Genomic DNA, 19,926 nt, shown 5'->3' on the forward strand with positions numbered 1-19,926 from the left:
AGTGTGCGGAACCCAGTGGTCAAAACGATCGTACTTAACCGTTCCGAACTCAAGTGTGCGGTCCAAAATTTTATGAAATGGACCAAAAACATAAAATCGGCTTAATTAAAGAAAACGTATAGTAATGATGGCGAAACATTGTTTATAGTTTACTAAATTGAGTTTTAAAACGTTTGCCACAGATAAAATACTTTAGATGGGTGAACGTTTTCGTTTTTGAACATTAGTAAACTAGTTACGAAGAGGTATACTTTAGTTTATTATGTAGTTTTTTTATTTAGCGACTATTTATTGATTAGTTCTTTGTAATTAGTTTGAGCGCAGGCTTTAACTGCTTACTACTTATACCACGTATACGCAGACCTCACATCTGAACTGAAAATAATAAACATATTAACTTTAGGTATAGCTGAGATATTAAAGAATAATAATTACCAAAACTAAAAATCAATTTATGTTTTTAATAATTTAAAATGTTTTTCGTAGGTAAGATTGTTACGTTAAATCCTATCGGAATAAGCAACTATTAAAGCAAACGAAACTTATCAAAAAAAGAATTTATTATCTATTTAAGTCTAATTAACAAACAGAAAAAAAAAGAAAAGCTCTGACTTAAACGTTAACATACTTAAAATGCAATAAGATTTCTAAAAAATCAACGCAAGAAAAATTTGTCATAGAGACATCTATGTAAGAAACTTAGAACTAATTGCAACGTGAGTACTGAGAATGATAAGAGATGTCGTTACTGTTCTTCCTCTCTGATTGGCAATGTTGCATATAATTCAGTCGTAAAATTATAGATGGCGCTGTTATAAGTTTCACCCATTCTTAAAGAAGCGGTAGTATATTTGAGTTACGCGTACTGTCACTACTAAAAACTTTGTCTCCCATTTTATTGCTTTTATACCATGTTGTAAAACATAAAAGTAAATGTCTCACTTTCCAGTCTCGCCACGAAAAACGGAAGCAGAAAGAAAAATATGCCTCACAAGTTACATATGACTTAGTTTTATAACTTGTCTCAAGCGTACTCTGGCAGTAGATTTTCTCCATTATCATTATATTTATTTAAGTTCCGTGATTTGACCACAAGATCTTTTTTGTACTTTTAATTTCATGATACGCGTCAATATAATTTTCATTAGCGTTCGATTGTCGATTGCATGTAAATTCATTCCAAGTCACACAAACAGGATCTCTTCCATTGTACTTCGCACTGTTGTATTCAATTCCTAGTCTTTTCACTTCTCTGAGCAAGTCCATGAGGCAGGCACATTGCCAAGGATTAGGGTCGAACAGGAACTTCTTCAATTGACCTCCGGAATTCATTAACTCGAGGCAAAAATTATCTTGTAGATATGTTATTTTATTATTCGATAGATTCAGATTCTTCAATGGGGATCCTCTAAAGGCATTCACAGGTACATCTTCAATCAGATTCCCGAACAAATCTATTGTTATTAACTTCGGGATGTTCCGGAATAGGTCATTAGGTATTGTTTTAATTTTGTTACTTCTCAAGACAATCTTTTGTAGCTTCTTGAGTGGTGCTAGGATATCACCATTAATGTGCTCTATTAAATTGTAGGATAAGTCCAAGATCTCCAAGTTGTCCAGATTAACGAAAATCGCTGAATTGTCTAGATTCGATATTTGGTTCGTTGAAAGAATGAGATGCCTCATTGTTCTGAGGTTGGACTTGATTGCGAACGCAGGCACTTCGGTAAGGAAGCATCTGTCAAGGTTCAGGAATTGTAACGAATCAAGTGCATGCAACAGATTCTGAGGGGCATTGTTCATGTCGTTTCGTGAATAGTCTAACCAGATAATGTGTGTGCTCTGGTCGAAGACGTAAGGGTTGAGATCTCTCCCCACAAGATTATTACTGGACAAATCCAAAACTTTCAAACCGTGCAACGAATCGAAAACTCCCAACTCGAGATTGCTGATTTTATTTCCTTTTAAATCCAGATGGGTTATATGAGTTACTTGGTCGAAGAGGCCGAGAGGGAACCCAGTGAGCTGGTTGTAGGATAAATTCAGATGCGTGAGTTGTGTCGGTTCATCAATAACACCGAGTTTTAGTTTTTGTATTTTGTTTACAGACAAATCTAGGTGTTTTAGGGAGGTCAGGTTATTGAAAGACTCGTAATCCACATCTATTATCCTACATCCTTTTAATTTGACAACTGTAGTGTGGGTGTTATCGGAGACCAGTCCTCTCACCAGTTTGTAGTCCGTTTTGCTGGCGGTACACACGACTACAGTTCCAGTTGTGGTACATTTCGGTCTTGCTTCAATAAGGATCAGTAGAGTCAGCAAAATGAAGGATGACCAGGATGCAGACATTTCTGGAAGTGATAAAGAATTTATTAAGAGAGGTGCTCTAAATCTGAGCTTTAGATTATACATATTTCAGAGCTAAAGATGGCTAGGTTGTAATTTCTAAATCTGCTGAACCGATATTGAAAAGTGATTAACATTTAGAAACTATTTCGTTTGTGTGTCGTTTTCTATACTTATTTTAAACTAAAAAAACTAGATTTTATATATTTGTGAGTTGATACCAAATATTTATTTGAATTTAAAAAAATAACCTATGGGGAGCAATCCATAGTCACATTTAAAACCATTTTGGTGAAAATCTTTATTGTTTAATCCCCTTATTATTTCTTAAACACTCAATTAAGAATACAATAGGTTACCCATCAAATCAAAACAAGTTTCAAAATAACAAACTTAACCTAAACAAACTCTGACACATAATAAGTTAGATACAAACGTACACACAACAAAAAAAGCAATAATTTACCTTATAAGTCTCTCAATCCAGAGCAAATAAAAACTTTTCACCAAATAATCACCATTAATTAATATCACAACTGGCAGGTTATCATTTTTCGAACTTATTTAAACGACCCTCGTGAAAAATAAAAACAATTGACACAAGATTTTATCAGCCGGTCGTTTCGCGAGAGTAGTCTCTCTGTGACTGCAAAAGTAAGATAGGAGCAAGAACGAATGAAGTTTAAACTCTTATGGACTCATTCAAACGATGCGAGGAATATTGTACAAGTAGATATACATTGCCGACGACTTAAGTTCACTTTTGTTGCAAGAGTAGTGCGGCCAGGCAATGAATAGCAATTCGCACTTGTTTTCCGCGACGTCTAAATGCGCCTTTAGTTATAATTGTAAATATAGCGTATTATGAGTAAGTATAGTCTGTGGTAACTTGTTTTGACTTCGTAGCGACTCGGGTTTTCCCGGCAAACAACATATTTGACGAAAGGATCTCAGAATCTCAGTGTATCGCTCAATTGCTTGATACATGCTTGCCTGTTTGTATGAAGGGCCCTGATACAGCCAAATTGTTGACTCATAGTGTTTGCTATGTAAGCATAAGGCTATTCAAAAATGCGTTGACCTGTTCAATTAAATTTTCTATAAATGGTGTGTTTATTGATTTAATAGTTCCAACAAACTTACTGACATTATTAACGTATCTAACTATCCATAATAGATTTTCTTTTCTGAAATCGGTCTTTTTTTTCTAAGTTAAAGTTTTATTTATCCATTTCATTATTCATAAATAAGAAAGAAATAAACTTTTCAATACCCAATTTAAAAAGGAGAGGTTCTCAATTCGGCCTATATTGTATATTCCCTAATCTCCTTGCTTTGCCATGTATCCCTACTAATTATCTGGATCCAATTAAAATCCTTCGGTTTAGCTCTACAACTTTGCGTGATATATAAATTTGGATTCGCAATTTCAAATAAAACAATTACTTGAAGTATTTATTTATTATTTACATATCGGTCACTTATAACAATAGTAAGTTTAGGTACAATTCTTATTCTCTTACAATATTATGTCAACATAGCAGTGTCTCATGATATCACAACAATAGGCTTAATCTTAGGCAGGGCGCACATGTGGATATTTTGGCAGTTTGAGGCAACAAGCAAGCAATTAATTATCGAAAAGCTACAGAAAAACAAAATTCTACAGAACTTAGTGTGTCTTTTTCTTGATTCCCAACCACACAAATGTTTTTGTAAAAAGCACGATTATTTTTTATATCATCATCATCCACAGCCTTTGTCCTCCCACGACTGGGCACAGATGAATATTAGAAAAAACTAGAAAAACACAAAATTCGACAGAACTTGGTGTGTTTTTTTTTGTGAAAAGAAACTCGGTTTAAAAATGAAAGTGTCTAAAACCGATGTAAAACAGAATAAAGAAGTCAAAACAATAATTACCAAATAAAATATTCGACTTCAACATAACAGTCCTTCAATTATTCAATAAATGTTTTGAATGGTTACATAAATCAAGATTATTAACAATTTTTACGTATAAATAAGGCTGATCTTCTATATATTAATCAGCAACCACAATTCCGTATAATGGCGTGCCTTGGCAACAAAAAGTATCTACGTTTGAACACCGACTAACCATAAATGTGTTATTAAAACAATAACATTCCAACTTATCAATTATTTTTAATTCTAGTATGTAAGAAATGTGAAAATATTTTGAAGAGAACTACGATATAGGAATGTAAGTGAAGAGATTTTTTGACGGATGAATAACACTGTCACACAATCGTTTATTTGAAAGAACGAAGGTGCAGATCCTATGAACCAAGTAGATCTGAATCAGGGATTTACTATACTCAGGGTCCCGATTCTGCTATTTACAATGGGCGATGAATGATTAAATTAGCATTCGTATTATTATAAGCATTTTTCTAACACAATAATTGGAAATTTAAAACGGGGAGGAACACTCATGGTCAATACTATGTATTTGAAATTATTGTGTTGGCAAAAAACTTAAGAGTATAGTCATCCTCAAATTTAATCCAACTGCTATTAATTCATCAGACGTTGTAAATAGCAGAATCGGGGCCCTGGTCTATATACGATACAATGGTCTCTCTCACGGTCCAGGGCATAATAATTTATTTGACGACAAAATTAAACGCTCCGGCTATCCTCACGCTAGAGAGCCTCTAGAAACACACTTGCTATATTTTAACCTACATTTAATGCTCAACAGCTTATAACTTTCGTCAATCTTTCATTAACCTGGGTACCTCAAAGATACCATGTAATCAGAGAAATCAGTACAAAAAGAGCGACACAACATAAATAAAAGATTTCATTGATCAAGTGTCGAGTTAATGTTTGTCAAACATGTCAAATGAGCTTCGTAAACAATCAAGCATGATTCAAATTACGAGTCAAATTCATAGTTTTAGGTCAAACATGTTGTAGCGTCTCACAGGTATTAGAATCAATCAGTTTTATAAACTGAAGACTTCTATTTCTAGTTCGTCGACCGAATACTTTGGCATACAATTCGTCGCTATGAGTACACAGTCCGTTCTGAATCCTTTAGATTAGTCGTGAAAATGACAGACACGTTGCCGATCCGATTTCAACTCCAGCCTACTTTAAAAAATCGCATAATACCGTGTCAAAAGATTAATTTTTGAATACGCAGAATATTGTAATGTTATTACAAGTTGTAGTCCAAAGCTCCGCCCTCGTAAACACCATCCACCGTACGGTCTTATCTAAGAGGAAAATGAATATTCTGTGCTAATTTGCTCATACAATACAAACTATTTGTGTCACTTACATTCGAGTCCTTGCTTTATTATAGTATACTTATAATTCAATAACAAATAAACACCAGTTGCTCCACACTTCTACTGTATAGCTAACCATATTACATTGTAATGTAATCAACTTCTAACACCTGGGCATCTTGTTTAAAGAAAATCCAAATTTAAATATATTTAAATATTTTCTTGTACATCTTATATATAAAATTCCCATGTCACGATGTTAGTTACCGTACTCCTCCGAAACGGCTTAACCGATTTTTACCAAATTTTATATGCGTATTCTGTAGGTCTGAGAATAGAACAACATCTATTTTTATACCCCTAAGTGATAAGGGTTGCAGACACTAAAAAAAAATATTTTATTTTTTGGACGAAATTGTTTGTTTTTATAATGTGGCATTAAAACTACATACAACTAGAAAAAAAATCGGCAAAACAACGTTTGCTGGGTCAGCTAGTATATATATATATGTACAAGAAAATAGGATCACTGACTGCACTATCTTCAATCACACAATTGTACCAGCCATTTGAGATACTATGGTGCACAAGCATGTACACAAACAATGTGTGATCAATACTCAAATCTCCCCGTAACAAAAAGAGGCCTGTGCCCAGCAGTGGGATGTATATAGGCTAATGTTATAAGAGCTATCGCTATTCATCATCTTATAACATTGCAGTTGAACCCATAAGTTGTCTGTACGTATTCACATACATATCGATCACATTTGGGTTTCTTTTACAAATAAATTCTGTAGACGTCACACAGACTAGTTCTTTTCTTTCATACTTTGCACTGTTGTATTCGATACCTAATATTTTCACTTCTCTGAGAAATTCCGTTAGACACGCACATTGCCAAGGATTTGAGTCGAACAAAAACTTGTTTAATTTGCTTCCAGATCTCATTAAATCCAGACAAAAGTTGTCTTGTAAATATGTGATCCTGTTGTTCGATAGATTCAGATCTTTCAGTGGGCTTCCCTTAAATGCATTTAGAGGTACTTCTTCAATCTTATTTACACTTAAATCGATTTTCGTTAGTTTGGGAATGTTCCGGAATAGAGTTTCAGGTATTATCTTAACTTTGCTATTATTTAGTAGAATGGTTTTCAATTTTCTTAACGGTTGAAAAATTTCTCCATCGATATTCTTCTTCCTTTTCTTCTTCTTCTTGTGTTTAATTTTCAGGAATTTTCCAATTATATTGTGGGATAAATCTAAGTGCTCTAAATTCTCCAAATGTACAAATAAGGACTCGTTTTGTAAATTCGATATTTGGTTATTGGATAAGACAAGTTGTTTTAATGGTCTCAGATTTGGTTTGATTGCAAAAGCAGGAATTTCGTTTAGGAAGCATCCGTTAAGATTTAGGACTTGCAAAGATTGGAATGTTTGCAACCAGTTCCCAGGGGCAGCAATCATATCGTTTCTAGAAAAATCTATAAATTTTATAAAAGGTCTATTGTCAAATAAACGGGGATGCAGCTCTCGGCCCATAATGTCATTGTCAGAGAGATCCACATACTCCAATTCTCGTAATTTGTCGAAAATACCAAAGACGAGTGTGTTAATTTTATTCACTTTAAGATCTAAATGAGTGAGACGAGTCATCTGATCAAAAATTCCAATAGGTAAATTAGCCAATTGATTGTACGATAAATTAAGAGAAATGAGTAGTTGTGTGTCCTCAAAAACGCCAAAGTTTAATATTTGAATTTTGTTTCGAGATAAATCTAGATATTCTAGAGCAGTTAGATTACTAAAAGCTTCATTTTCCACTTCAGATATCCGGCATGACCTTATTGTGATTACAGTTGTGTATATATTGTCAGAGACTATATTTCTTGCTAGTACGTTGCCCGTTGTGTCAGCAGTACATGAAACTAGACTATCGTTCATCGTTTTACATGTTAAGTCTGCTTTGGAGATGATTAATACTGTCAGCAAAATGATAAGATGATGTGTAAACATATCTGAAAACAGAGAAAGTAAATATGAAGTTTTTTTCAATAAAAATATGAATCGTGAGTATACAATTAGTAATACGTGTTTGAGTCCAATGACCTGACTATCAAGAAGAGACATTTTGGTACAGACAGAATTGAAATAGATCATTAGCACACAAACTGGGAAAAGAACGTAAAATTTTTTTTTCAGTTTAATAAATAAAGATACTCCTATTTACTAAAATTTTATACGCTATCAAAAAATCTTTAGATACTTTAAAAACCAGAAGTAAAACAATCCTGACTGAGCATTACTATACAAATCAACCATTTACCTTATATACATAGACACTACAAAACATACAGAAAATAATTATAAATAATCACTGTCATGATATCACAGCTTATCACCAAGCACATATTAAGATATTTATAGGTTTTCCAAAGTTTGAAAACACAACATTGTCAACTTATAGACTGCCGGCAACTATATCTACTCAGAGTAGATATAGTTATAGGAAGTAATGTAAATGTAATGTCATGAACTATGGAGATAATGAGGAAAAAATAAACTGATCGTTCGGAGCTGTGATTGGTAAACACTTCACGGTACTTATCTCCCGAACTACTGAACAAATATTGGTGAATTTTGCACTATTTGCTTTTGGGCAAGAGGATAGGTTTTTTGGATTTATTAATTTGGGGACTTTGGGAATTACATCTTGTAATGTTATGTGTGCAGAAAAACACAAAAGTGGTATTATAGTGACAATCTGTCAACAATTTTTTATAACAATGTTTAAACAAATTACTTGTCAATGTAGAAACTTCTACTTTGTTATATCTAAGGCTGGCTGCTGCACTCACTTTTGTTTCTGCTTTTGTCCTTTTCTTCTGATCAAAAACATCATTTACAGATTACCTCGCTTTTTTCACGAATTGTTTAATATAATCCTAATTCTTATCAGAATTAAACAAACACATCTACTACGGTAAAACGGGGTGAATAGAGTTTCAAGGGGTGAATAGAGAATAGTGTTTTTAGGGGGTTACATGAATATTTTCTTACATTAAAATGCTTAGACACAGTTACTTTATGAAACACTTGTGAGTTTGCGTATAATCTTTATGTTTTGTCTAGTTAAACGTCCAAATTTTAATAAAAACTCTGTTTCTATCCACCCCAAAAAACCCTCTATTCACCCCGTTTTACGGTATCTAAAAGAGCTTTATCGATTTAGTTCAAGCCACAAGCTAAGTCGAAGTAGTCATCATTAAACGCGCTAGATGGCGCTTTTTTAAGTTTACGTAGTTAATTATGAGTCAATATTGGTTGCTGCTGCACTTACATCATAGTGAGTTAATACCGGCGTTAAATATACACCTACAGCCACCTACTCGACTAATATTCATTAGTATTTATCAACCTTGACCGACAACTCATTTGAGTACAGAAAAACTTGTAACCTGTCTTATAGGATCTTAATCATTTAGGAGTCTAAACTTCCTTTTGCGATCCATAATTAGGAAGAAAAGTTTGTACTTTTTATAGCCTTCATCATTTTCTTGGCTCTGTACCTAACGACCATATCCTTGAGTAAATAACTATCCTGCATATTAATGAATCACGTACGACAATTAGTGCGAATAGGCATTAGTTTTATATTGTTGTTTCTAGCTTACTAAAGTAGGTATCTACGAAAAAAAACACGAAAAAAGAGAACATGTATTTATTTTATGACTAATTGTATTTAAATTTCAATGAGAACATTAATATTACTCATCTTTAATTACATCACTGTGTGAATTCTCATCTTCAAGTCGCGGCGTATTACGCTCCGACGTTTCTTGTTCGTCAACCCTATTACTTTTATCAGTTTCGGGATCTTGCATCTCATATGTATTGAAATCTATTGAAGTATCTTTCAAACTAGTACTACTACTACTTTCTTCAACATTCTTACTAACATTTCTCGTAATATCTAACTCACTTTTCAGCCTCTGTATAGCTTGAACCACTTCATTTTGAAAGTTCATGTTTAGTTTGTAGAGTTGTTCTGAATGTTCCTTCTCCCTTCGCGTTTCATTCCTCATGTGCGTGTCTTTGTATTTTTCGAACTCAGTCATTATTCTCACTTTTGACTCGTACGTGTGTTGTACCATCGAGACGAGTGCAAATAGTTTCTCGATCACTTTATCTTTTACATCTTTTGATATGTTTGCGTCTGATTCTAAGTCGGATTTCGCGTCGAGAGCTAAATCGTTAGCGGACGATGGGAACCCGAGTAAAGACTTTGATCCATTCGATCCGTTTGTTTTCGGGGGAGTCGGGCTTTCAACTTTAGGTGTACTGATGTTAGTGGAGGTCTTCGTATTTGTTTTAGATGTGAATGCGCCGTGAGTGACGACCTCGGTGAACACACCTGAGCTGGGTTTATTGGACTGATATTCCGCGGCCTTCTTATTTACCTTTTGAATGAGTTCACTTTGCTTCTCCTTCTGCTTCTCAAACGTGCTCTTCTCGATGACTTCTTCGTGCACAACCTTTTCGGGAGACTCCTTGGCCTTTTGGAAAGGGCTTCCAGTTCGTTTACTGAAGTTTGTGACGGTCAACTTAGACATGTTTATGGTATCTATATTTGGTGTTGTGTTAAATAAGGCGATGAAAATTCGTATCACTGAACTAGAATTTTACACGGACGCTAGTGTCACCGGTGATGACGCTCATGGCACTAAGCGGCCGGTCATACGGCGCTGGAACGGTTGGCCTCAGCGCGCCAAGTGTGGGCTTCGCTCCTTACTTTTGGTTTGCTTGCGCTTCCTAGGCGTGGCAATGAATTTATTATAAGCTGAATTGATTGGCTGGCGTGGGTCTTAATGCAGTTTGCATTGTAATGTTGACATTACTACGCTTGTAAAGGAGATAAACGGTAACGGTGTTTTATAACCTGCTGATAGCTGGCGGACGAGCTTTGGATCATTTTTGCCTTAATTTATGATAGCAATATTGGACGCTCCAATCATTTGTACTGACTTAAACATGATTTATACTTGGTACAGTTTCAATTGTGTTAAAATCAGTGAATGACGATGAAAGCGTTTTGTTTCATAGGATTACTGGATTATTCTTCAATAGTTTAAGCATTATTTAGTATCTAATTATCACTACAAAGACTTTTATAGACAGACAGCTGCATCTATCATAGTTCATAATAATTGTAACAATGGTGGGAAAATTAGCATTTTTATTACATTCCTCATTTATTATAAGATGAAGGACCAGTAATATTACAATAACTTTCTTAAGGCAGATTCATAACTATTTATTTAACGAATGGAATGCTTCAGTTATATGATGAATGTCAACAGTGATCTAACTCTGTAAACATTCCACGGAATATATGAAACCTACTTTAGTTCAAGGCAAGTAATCAATCGTGTAAATCTAATAAATACTACGAATACTAATCTGTTGGTCGAGTGGTTAGTGGCCCTGACTGCTAAACCAGAGGTCGATGGTTCGATTCCCACCCAGGACAAATGTTTATATGATGAGTATAGTCATTTGTTCTGTGTATGGATATAAGTTTTTTATACTTACTAGATTTGTATGTATTAGAACTGTATATGTATGTTTATCAGTTGTCAACTACTCATAAAATCTTTGCTTCGTTTGAGACTAGATGGCGCTGTGTGAAAATTGTGGAGTATTATATTATAACTTTATAAGTAATGAACATCGTTGATTGAGTCGCTCCAACTTATGGAAGTACCAAGCATGGGCCCCGTTACGGTAACCAAAATTACTGGATATCCGAAAGAACTATACACATTTCGGATCATTTCGGATATTGGTAGAGATTAAACACATCGTGACGGATATAATGACGTCACATTTCAATTATGACATCAGCATACAGTAATGCCCACCTAAGTACGTCACATCTGAGTAATTCCATTCCATACAAGATGAATGAAGTTATTCAAAATATTCGAACATTGTATATTAAAGTTTGCGTAGGTAGCTGTTGGTAGTGACCTACAAAAATTTATTTATCATCTACTCAATTAAATCGTTATAATTTTAAAAATATGGCCGTAGTTATGTATTTAATGGGTCATATCGAGCTTTAGTTTCTCAGCTATAATTGACGATTTTCTTCAAGATACTGGTTTACACGAATGAAGGGAAGGCGAGGCGGTCTTGTCTCACTAAAAAAAAGGCGTTAGGAATACACTTGGAAACTTGACATGTCTTGTCTAGATACAAAAATAATACAGGTAATTATTAGTCTTTATTTAACATGAAAGACTTCTTGTGTTCTTGAGAAAGCAAAAGCAGCTCAAAGCATATAGCTTATGGCCACGTTTAAAAGTAATATAAAGGACTACAGTTGTGGGAACAAGACGCCGCTCTTCATTATGAATTCCGCTGTCACGTTTTTCCATTGCAATAATATTACTTTTCCATACTTGGCGATAGGCCTCCATGGATGGCACTACAACAGTGGAGACAAGTGCCAGATGGACACTGAATGTAGGCTCCCAGAAAACCGTGAAATCTTTATAATCATCTAAGGAAACCTCCTTAGAAAATTAGTGAATCCCTTGAATAATGATTTAAACGGAAGAAAGAACGAAATTATGATACCTTCGATTTTTAATGATTGCTCTTATCACCTAGCCTAGGTATATAGGTCTGTCGGTAATAACGTCAATGACCACAGAGGATCAAACGCCCTTTCAGAGAGTTAAAATCCTAAGTGGACGACCATAGCGCGGACTAATCGAAGCAAGCAAATACATTACTCCTTACTATGCGTGCTAATTACTTCGATGTATACTGGTGTGTTCAGCACCAAAATCATAACTTTCAAAGGGGCTCAAGAATACGTTAACGATAACAATGTTAAAAATTCAAAAAAGAGGTCGTTAGCGAAAAGTCAAGCGGTAAAGCGTTCACAACTTGAACCAACATACCGACACCAACTGGCTACCAACCTACAAAATCCAAAGCTTTTATTCCTAAACCGGCGAATCGAAATTCGAGGCTCATTAATATAATTAATAGTGTTGCCATCACTTTCACCGTGGCGGAACTATGGGACACAAATGGTAACCCCATTAGTATTCCATAAGGTTGTTGGACGCCGGATCAATAATAATTGGATATCAACCCGTTACCTTATAGTCAAGAATTTGTGTCAGTTATTGGATTACATTTAAAGGTGGGTAAAAGTTTTTTGAATTGATCGAAGAAAAGTTAAGCTATCGTTTCTTAGGTTTTGATTTTGATGGGTGGTCGCTTACGATCATGAAAATATGAAACTGCCGTTCATAAAGGGCGTTACATATGTTGAAAATAACGTCCAGTCTCACTGATTCAGCTCAAAACTGTTTATCACACACCATGCCTGTCTGGAAACAGTATTACATAGTAACACTATGTACTGTAAATAAAATAGATAGTATAATATAATGGATAGTAGTTATTGGGCAAAATACCTACGTATTTTGTGCAGAGGATGAGAATCATCTAATGACTCCTACCGCTTTACTTAAGCGGAACCGAGTGATCTGACACTCGGTTTTACTGATAATATAATCCCTAATATTTTCGGACAATCCCGTTGGTTATGCAGACGCCTGGTTTGCATAACCATCTGACGCTGGTTTAGATAATTATGAAATTTTTATAGCTTTAAGCAGACACTTTGGAATTCGCGTGGTAAGAATATGGTCAGATAATGAGGCTTACCTACTAAGTATGAAATAAATACAACAAAATACAACTTAGATGAATATTTCCTTTTTGCCTGACGAAATGATAAGTCCATCCAATTTCAATCAATCAATCAATCAGCCAATCATAGTCCACTGCTGGACATAGGCCTCTCCCAATTTACGCCACAACACCCGGTCCTCCGCCTTCCGCATCCAGTCCCCACCAGCGACCTTTCTCAGGTCATCGGTCCACCTGGCGGGCGGGCGTCCTACCTTACGGTTGCCGAGCCGCGGTCTCCACTCTAGGACTCGTCTGCTCCAACGGCTATCGGTCCTTCGACAGACATGGCCAGCCCATTGCCACTTCAGCAAGCTAATTCTACGAGCTATGTCGGTTACCTTGGTTCTTTGTCGGATGACCTCATTTCGAATTTTATCCTTCAAAGAGACTCCGAGCATAGCTCGCTCCATAGCCCGCTGTGCAACTTTAAATTTGTGGACTAGTCCAACCGTTAATGTCCACGTTTCGGCACCGTAAGTCATAACAGGTAGGACGCACTGGTTGTATGCTTTCGTCTTCAGGCATTGCGGTATAGGCGAAGAAAAGACTCGACGAAGTTTGCTAAACGCTGCCCAGCCCAACTGAATTCTCCGATCAATTTCCCGCTCGAAGTTGTTTCTACCAAGCTTAATGACCTGCCCTAGGTAGATATACTCTTGAACAACTTCGAGCAACGATCCTTCGACATATATCGGTCTCGGCCTGACATGTTCATTGAACATGATCTTGGTTTTATCCAAGTTCATGCCAAGACCGACCAGTCGTGAAGCTTCATTTAGGCCATGCAGCATCTCGCTTAGCTGGTCCAGCGACTCTGCTACTATGACGATGTCATCTGCAAATCGAAGGTGCGAGATGTGCTCACCGTTCACATTTATACCCCGTCCAGTCCAATCCAGAGTTTTGAAGACATCCTCGAGCGCGTTGGTGAACAGCTTTGGGGATATAACATCCCCCTGTCTCACCCCCCGACGCAGCTCGATCGGATTCGTCTTACGGTCATGGAGCTGGACAGTCATGGTGGCGGTGTCATATAAGCATCTCAGCACCTCGATGTAGCGCCAGTCAATACGACATCGTTGCAGGGCATCCAGAACCGCCCAAGTTTCGATGGAGTCGAAGGCTTTCTCGTAGTCCACAAAGGCCAAACACAGCGGCTGATTGTACTCTTTGGTTTTCTGCACAATCTGCCGAACAGTATGGATGTGGTCTACGGTGCTAAAGCCTTTTCGAAACCCAGCTTGTTCCGGTGGCTGGAACTCGTCGAGTCTTGTAGCGAGGCGGTTAGTGACTACTCTCGAGAACAACTTGTAAATGTGGCTCAGGAGTGAGATAGGTCTGTAATTCTTCAGCAAGGTTTTGTCTCCTTTCTTGAAGAACAGAACCACCGCACTCCCACTCCACGCTTGTGGTGTTAAGCCTTGGTGAATGACGGAATTAAAGAGACTCGCTAGCTCTTTCAGGACTGTGGTCCCACCAGCCTTAAGGAGCTCGGTTGTAATTCCGTCATCACCCGGCGCCTTGTTGTTCTTTAGTTGTCTGAGAGCTGCCTCTACCTCGCCCGGGTCGACATCCGGGATGTCCTCGGTGTAATGGCGCGTGAGTGGGGCTCTGTGGTCATCTACGCCTTGTCTCGGTGGTTTAGTCGTCCGTGATGCGTATAGGTGTCTATAGAAACTCTCAATTTCCTCCAGAATCTCGAACTTAGAGGTGACGGTCCTGCCATCCCCGGTCCTCAGTTTCGCCAGATGGGGTCTGCCTAATTGCTGAGCGAAGACTTTGGTGCCTCTATTTCGTTCAATCGCAGCCTCGATCTTACGAGTGCTGCAGCGTCGGAGGTCACGTCGCGTCAGTTTCCTGATTTTCAGGTTTAGGGACCGCCTATCTGACGAAGACATCTGGGCATCTGGCGTTTCTCGTCTTTCCTTCATAAGTTCGAGAGTCTCTGGTGAGAGTTTGGACTCCCTATTTCCGCGTTTTCCGGGGAACAACCTTCGAGACACACTCTGTAGCGTTTTAACCACTGTGTCGGTTTTTTCGTCAACATTGTCCGTAGTTTCCAGCAGTGCGAAACGATTTTGGAGTTCCAACTGGAACTTATCGGAACCCAAAGCTATTTGCCCATCCAATTTTAAGGAATATAATTTTCTGTTGAATATTCCGTACTATGAAGTAAGAGTTAAAAAATCACTCACCCTGTAGTGCAGAAAATCAAATTAAAGTGTTTTATGTAAATATTCCAAACTTCCTTTTTTTTTAGTAATTATTAAATAATAATTGTACTAGAATGTGCACATGTTTAGCTTATAAGTAGTTCAAGATTAATTTAACAGTAATCTTAAATGATTCTGTATTAAAAAAAATACGAAATTGTTATATAAACGTCGTCAATGCAGAAAAAGTAGATATATTTTATATCTCTTGCTAAGCTCGGGCCTCGTAAAGACGGTACACCTTGTGATAACACCAATAAATTACATGGAAGATGGACTTAGTATCTAGATTTATAAAATTCTCTTCCGGTTTATGTTAACGCTAATCAAAATGAGGACATGACATGAGAATAGGTCAAAGTGACTAAAATTCAAAGTGACAAATACTTAATAATTAAGCATGATTTAAACTTACCCGACTTAATTTATTAGCTGATCTATTTTCTTTGTGGTCTGACATTTTCAATAGAATCAATCATAAAATCCTTATCGAAACAAATCGTAAGCACACACACACATACACTAATAAGTAAATAATTTCGTTTACTTTTTTAATAAATCGACCCCGCACTAACGATTTGAATCATTGCGGGCGGAGGATTTTAACAAACATTTACGTCACATCCTCAACGACTCCACATATTTGATGGCAAATTTACGTTAATACAAACTATAGAGCGACAATAATACAATATGATAATTGAAGGTAGAATTAAATATTTTCTTAATTGAATAATTGAATTTTAGTATGTATATACTTGCAAGTACGTTCGAATTACTTTCTAGCCTGCTCCTGTTCTTCAGCCTCGAAGAGTTCATGTCCTATTGCTTATGAGAATTACAGATTAAGTGCGAGTTGGACGTGCTTAAATGAGGGTTCCATATTTTACATATAGCTGAAGAAAAACATATTTGCAAAATTGCCACAGTTTCAAAAACTATGACTACCCAGCCTAGATTTTCTTTTTTAATATTTTATGTTATAGTAACAATACAAATTCAGCGTCTGTTAAAATTCAACTGTCTACTTGTCACGGTTCTTGAGATACTGCTTGGTTTGACAGACATCGTTGCCGCAGTAATAGGGTAATAGGGCAAAAATAAATAAATTATTCTATATCCCCTGATTGTTTTTACACCTCTTCATTTCAGACATTTCAGTTGGGTATCATGAAAAAACAGTTACTTATAGATTTTTTCCATGCTCTTTACAATTTTAGTCCTCTAACTGATACCTTGTCAAGCTAATCTAATATCTTTGGACTCCATAACTTATTCTTAAATACTGAAATGCCTGTTTAAAAAGTGACCTTATCCACTAAATAATTAAGGGGTATTTGTCCTGTCAATCCTCGAAATTGGATTATTTAAGACCAGGTTCATCTTAAAGCGCCTTTACGATCTTGATAATCTTATTCTAAGTTATTGGCCCATAAGTATGCAACCATTCAAATTATGTGCCCCTTAGTCTCATTATCAAGAGGAATGCCCTAAAATCTTAGGGCATATACCATATCTTCATAAACTACTACATATTTAGTTTAGACCCCTTGACAAAAACCCTTTGAGAAAAATAAAATTTGAACATCTTTCCGAAAACTGATCTTCTGACATTGGCCTACTGCTTGTTCTTGACATTTTTCTCCTAATTTCTAAAGTTCATACACATGACAATGAAACTTTAATCCATTAATGACGTTATCTCCGCGACGGACAAGTTCAATGATATCAACTTAAACACGATTACGTATGCAAAGAGGTGCGCACGCGCATCTCCTCCTCCATATCAAACACCTCACTACTTCACCCGTCAAACCTCTCACTCACACTTCCCTTACCACCCATAAGGCAGACAGGGACACATGAACTGGATCATGGTTCTTCAAATCAGGGTACGGTGTCACAAACAACAGAAAAGGCGCTTAATACAACTGATTCTAAAACGAACGATAAGTGACTGACAATGTTAGAACATAGGACGTTTTGTATTCCATAACTAAAGAAGGATTCGTATCAGATAGCTTTCCCTTACACTTGGGTCCCCTCCGTGCCAGAAGGTCGCATGTGCACGTTCGACTCGTACGTTGAAAGACAATGCCTACCGGAACTGCAGACTACGTGCTGAATTTGAAATAGCTGTATAAAAACCGCGGGGTCCTTGTCGAAACTATCACAAACAATTCAACCATCGTCCGGTGAACAACAGGAGCTGAGCAAAATGGTGTCCAGTAAAGTAGTGTGCTTGTTGGCTCTGGCCCTGTTCGGGAGCGCGGCTGCTCAGCCGGCGAAGGATGCCTTCTGGAAGGGCACGCCCATGGACGGCATGGTGGAGGAGATGCGCTCCGGATGCGCTGAGGGCGCCGACCCCACCGCCTGCATCAAGTACAAGGTCATGTCGCTATTGGACTCCATTTTCAAGAAGGACACCTTCCAGGTATCCGACTTTCTCCACACCAACAAACGAATCGTCTCTTCACTTTCAACTATCAATTTCAAATTTGATTTTCTCCTCAGATCTCTGACGCCGTTGAGGTGACGAAGAATGGTGCTGCCAACGACGTGACTGGCCGCTCATCTGGCGACTTCTTCGACAGCATCGAGGGCTTCATCCAGTCCCACGACGTGACCTTCAAGCTGCCCATCGCCGACACCCAGATCACCGTCAGCCCCAGGAACTTGGACAATGATGAGCTGTCTCTGAACGTTAAGTTCAACAAGGAAGGTGCCCGCTCAGTCGGTGAGGCTCGCAAGGCCAAGCTCAAGAAGATCATCGTCCCCATCCTCGTGTTCGTGCTCCTCAAGGCCATGACCCTCATCCCTCTGGCCATCGGTGTCCTCGGTCTGAAGGCCTGGAACGCGCTGCAGCTGTCCTTCTTCTCCTTCGTGGTGTCCGTCGCCCTGGCCATCTTCCAGCTTTGCAAGAAGGTGAGTTAATCCTCTAATTTGCAAAACAAAAACACGCTTGTTATTTAACAATTGAAATCTTTTGATATCATTGATTGATAAAGCACCAAACCTTTTGCACACAACTTTTAATAAGCACTGAACCTTGAGCACAATAAACATGAGCACTTTAACACAATACTTGTATACTAACTACCTTTCTGGACTCGACTATCCATAAGCCTAACATTGTAGTTTACCCAGATCGCGGCCGACAACTCGCACCCCCAGATCGCCGCGCACGGTCCCTGGGACGCCGCCTACGCTGCCACCCGCCGCCGAAGAGACGCTGAACCCCAGGAGCTCGCTCAAGAACTCGCCTACAACGCTTACCTCTAAACCCGACCACCAACGACCATCGAAGCCTATTTACAACTACAACAGCTGCTAAATAGGCCAACATAGACCAAATAAAACGATTCCGTTCAGAAATCGTGACCGTGTAAATACTATGTAATGCGACTATTTATTGAAATAATGTGCTTGAGAGCGTGTGATTGTGATGTATGACTGATGTTATTTATTTATATTTTTAATAAATCCTTGAAGAATAATAAGTATTTTATTTGTTTACCCTTTATTATATTAAACACATAAATTAATCAGTAAGCGATGACAGCTTATTCAAAGACTAAGCAAGAAATAAGACTACATTAATATATAGGCAGTAAATGAACAATTAAATATTAATAATATTTACATCCCTACACTCAGAATAATAAAAAAACAACAATAGCCCATCAAACAGTACTTTATTCCTCTTCATCGCCTGTAATTCATTCATTTCATTACTCTGTAATAAATTCCATCAAGTCTGAATCTGAATAAAAAAAAAGTTGACACCAAACCGACCCTCCATAAATAACAAAATAGGTCATGATACCAGGGAAATTTAGCTCACCACATAGTTGCCTGCAGACGTAATCAAATAACTTTCTATAAAGGAAGGAAAACGCTACGCGATGGCATTCTCGTCACACTAAGTTTCCGATGCGGTGCCAATCGCTTTCTACCAGCTCATCTGCTATGGGCAACACGTAGGAGATGCCGTCGACATCACGTGCCACATTTAACTTAGATAAAGTGACAAGCGACACTTTTGAATTCAGTGATTTTGATCGATTTCATTGATTTGTTGAAGCTTTATTTCTAATTCAGTCAATGTTCAATGATAAGTAATATGATTTATGGAAAATGAAAATTTCAATATTTTTTATCTTTTCCTTTTTTTTGACAAAAGATATTGATTATGTTTTCATTTACTTTTTATCCACTACTGAGTTGAAACTTCTTTATATTAATGGTCTCCGTGACGATTGCAGTAGCCCATATTCTGCTGCTGCAATATCTGTTCAGGTTCTGAAAGATGCTTGAAGATACGTTGA

At 37.2% G+C, this 19,926-nt stretch overlaps 4 protein-coding genes across 7 annotated transcripts; 1 reads left to right on the plus strand and 3 right to left on the minus strand.

Moving 5' to 3' along the window:
- Positions 1-446: 446 nt before the first annotated feature.
- Positions 447-3,011, minus strand: LOC113495341 (leucine-rich repeat-containing protein 70-like). Its single transcript, XM_026874022.1, has 2 exons — positions 2,816-3,011; positions 447-2,354 (listed from the first exon to the last, which is right to left on the minus strand). The coding sequence occupies exon 2, from the start codon at positions 2,350-2,352 to the stop codon at positions 1,072-1,074; it is 1,281 nt and encodes a 426-aa protein (XP_026729823.1). The 5' UTR covers positions 2,353-2,354; positions 2,816-3,011; the 3' UTR covers positions 447-1,071.
- Positions 3,012-6,097: 3,086 nt separating this feature from the next.
- LOC113495082 (insulin-like growth factor-binding protein complex acid labile subunit) lies at positions 6,098-7,771 on the minus strand. The gene has a single exon (XM_026873676.1). The coding sequence runs from the start codon at positions 7,767-7,769 to the stop codon at positions 6,318-6,320; it is 1,452 nt and encodes a 483-aa protein (XP_026729477.1). The 5' UTR covers positions 7,770-7,771; the 3' UTR covers positions 6,098-6,317.
- A 1,544-nt stretch (positions 7,772-9,315) lies between these two features.
- On the minus strand, positions 9,316-10,807 carry LOC113494900. Its single transcript, XM_026873417.1, has one exon. The coding sequence runs from the start codon at positions 10,220-10,222 to the stop codon at positions 9,377-9,379; it is 846 nt and encodes a 281-aa protein (XP_026729218.1). The 5' UTR covers positions 10,223-10,807; the 3' UTR covers positions 9,316-9,376.
- Positions 10,808-17,728: 6,921 nt separating this feature from the next.
- Positions 17,729-18,988, plus strand: LOC113495448. Of its 4 annotated transcripts, none has more exons than XM_026874168.1 (3): positions 17,729-18,032; positions 18,113-18,523; positions 18,737-18,988. In XM_026874168.1, exons 1-3 carry the CDS (start codon positions 17,817-17,819, stop codon positions 18,878-18,880), a joined length of 771 nt encoding a protein of 256 aa, XP_026729969.1. In that variant the 5' UTR covers positions 17,729-17,816; the 3' UTR covers positions 18,881-18,988. The 4 variants fall into 4 exon arrangements, with proteins under 4 accessions (XP_026729969.1, XP_026729971.1, XP_026729970.1 ...); XM_026874170.1 differs by having other exon boundaries at positions 17,729-17,987; XM_026874169.1 differs by having other exon boundaries at positions 17,738-18,032; positions 18,746-18,988.
- Positions 18,989-19,926: the final 938 nt, after the last annotated feature.

Source organism: Trichoplusia ni, chromosome 6 (genome assembly GCF_003590095.1).
Source record: "Trichoplusia ni isolate ovarian cell line Hi5 chromosome 6, tn1, whole genome shotgun sequence".
In the NCBI taxonomy this organism is placed as follows: Eukaryota; Metazoa; Arthropoda; class Insecta; order Lepidoptera; family Noctuidae; genus Trichoplusia; species Trichoplusia ni.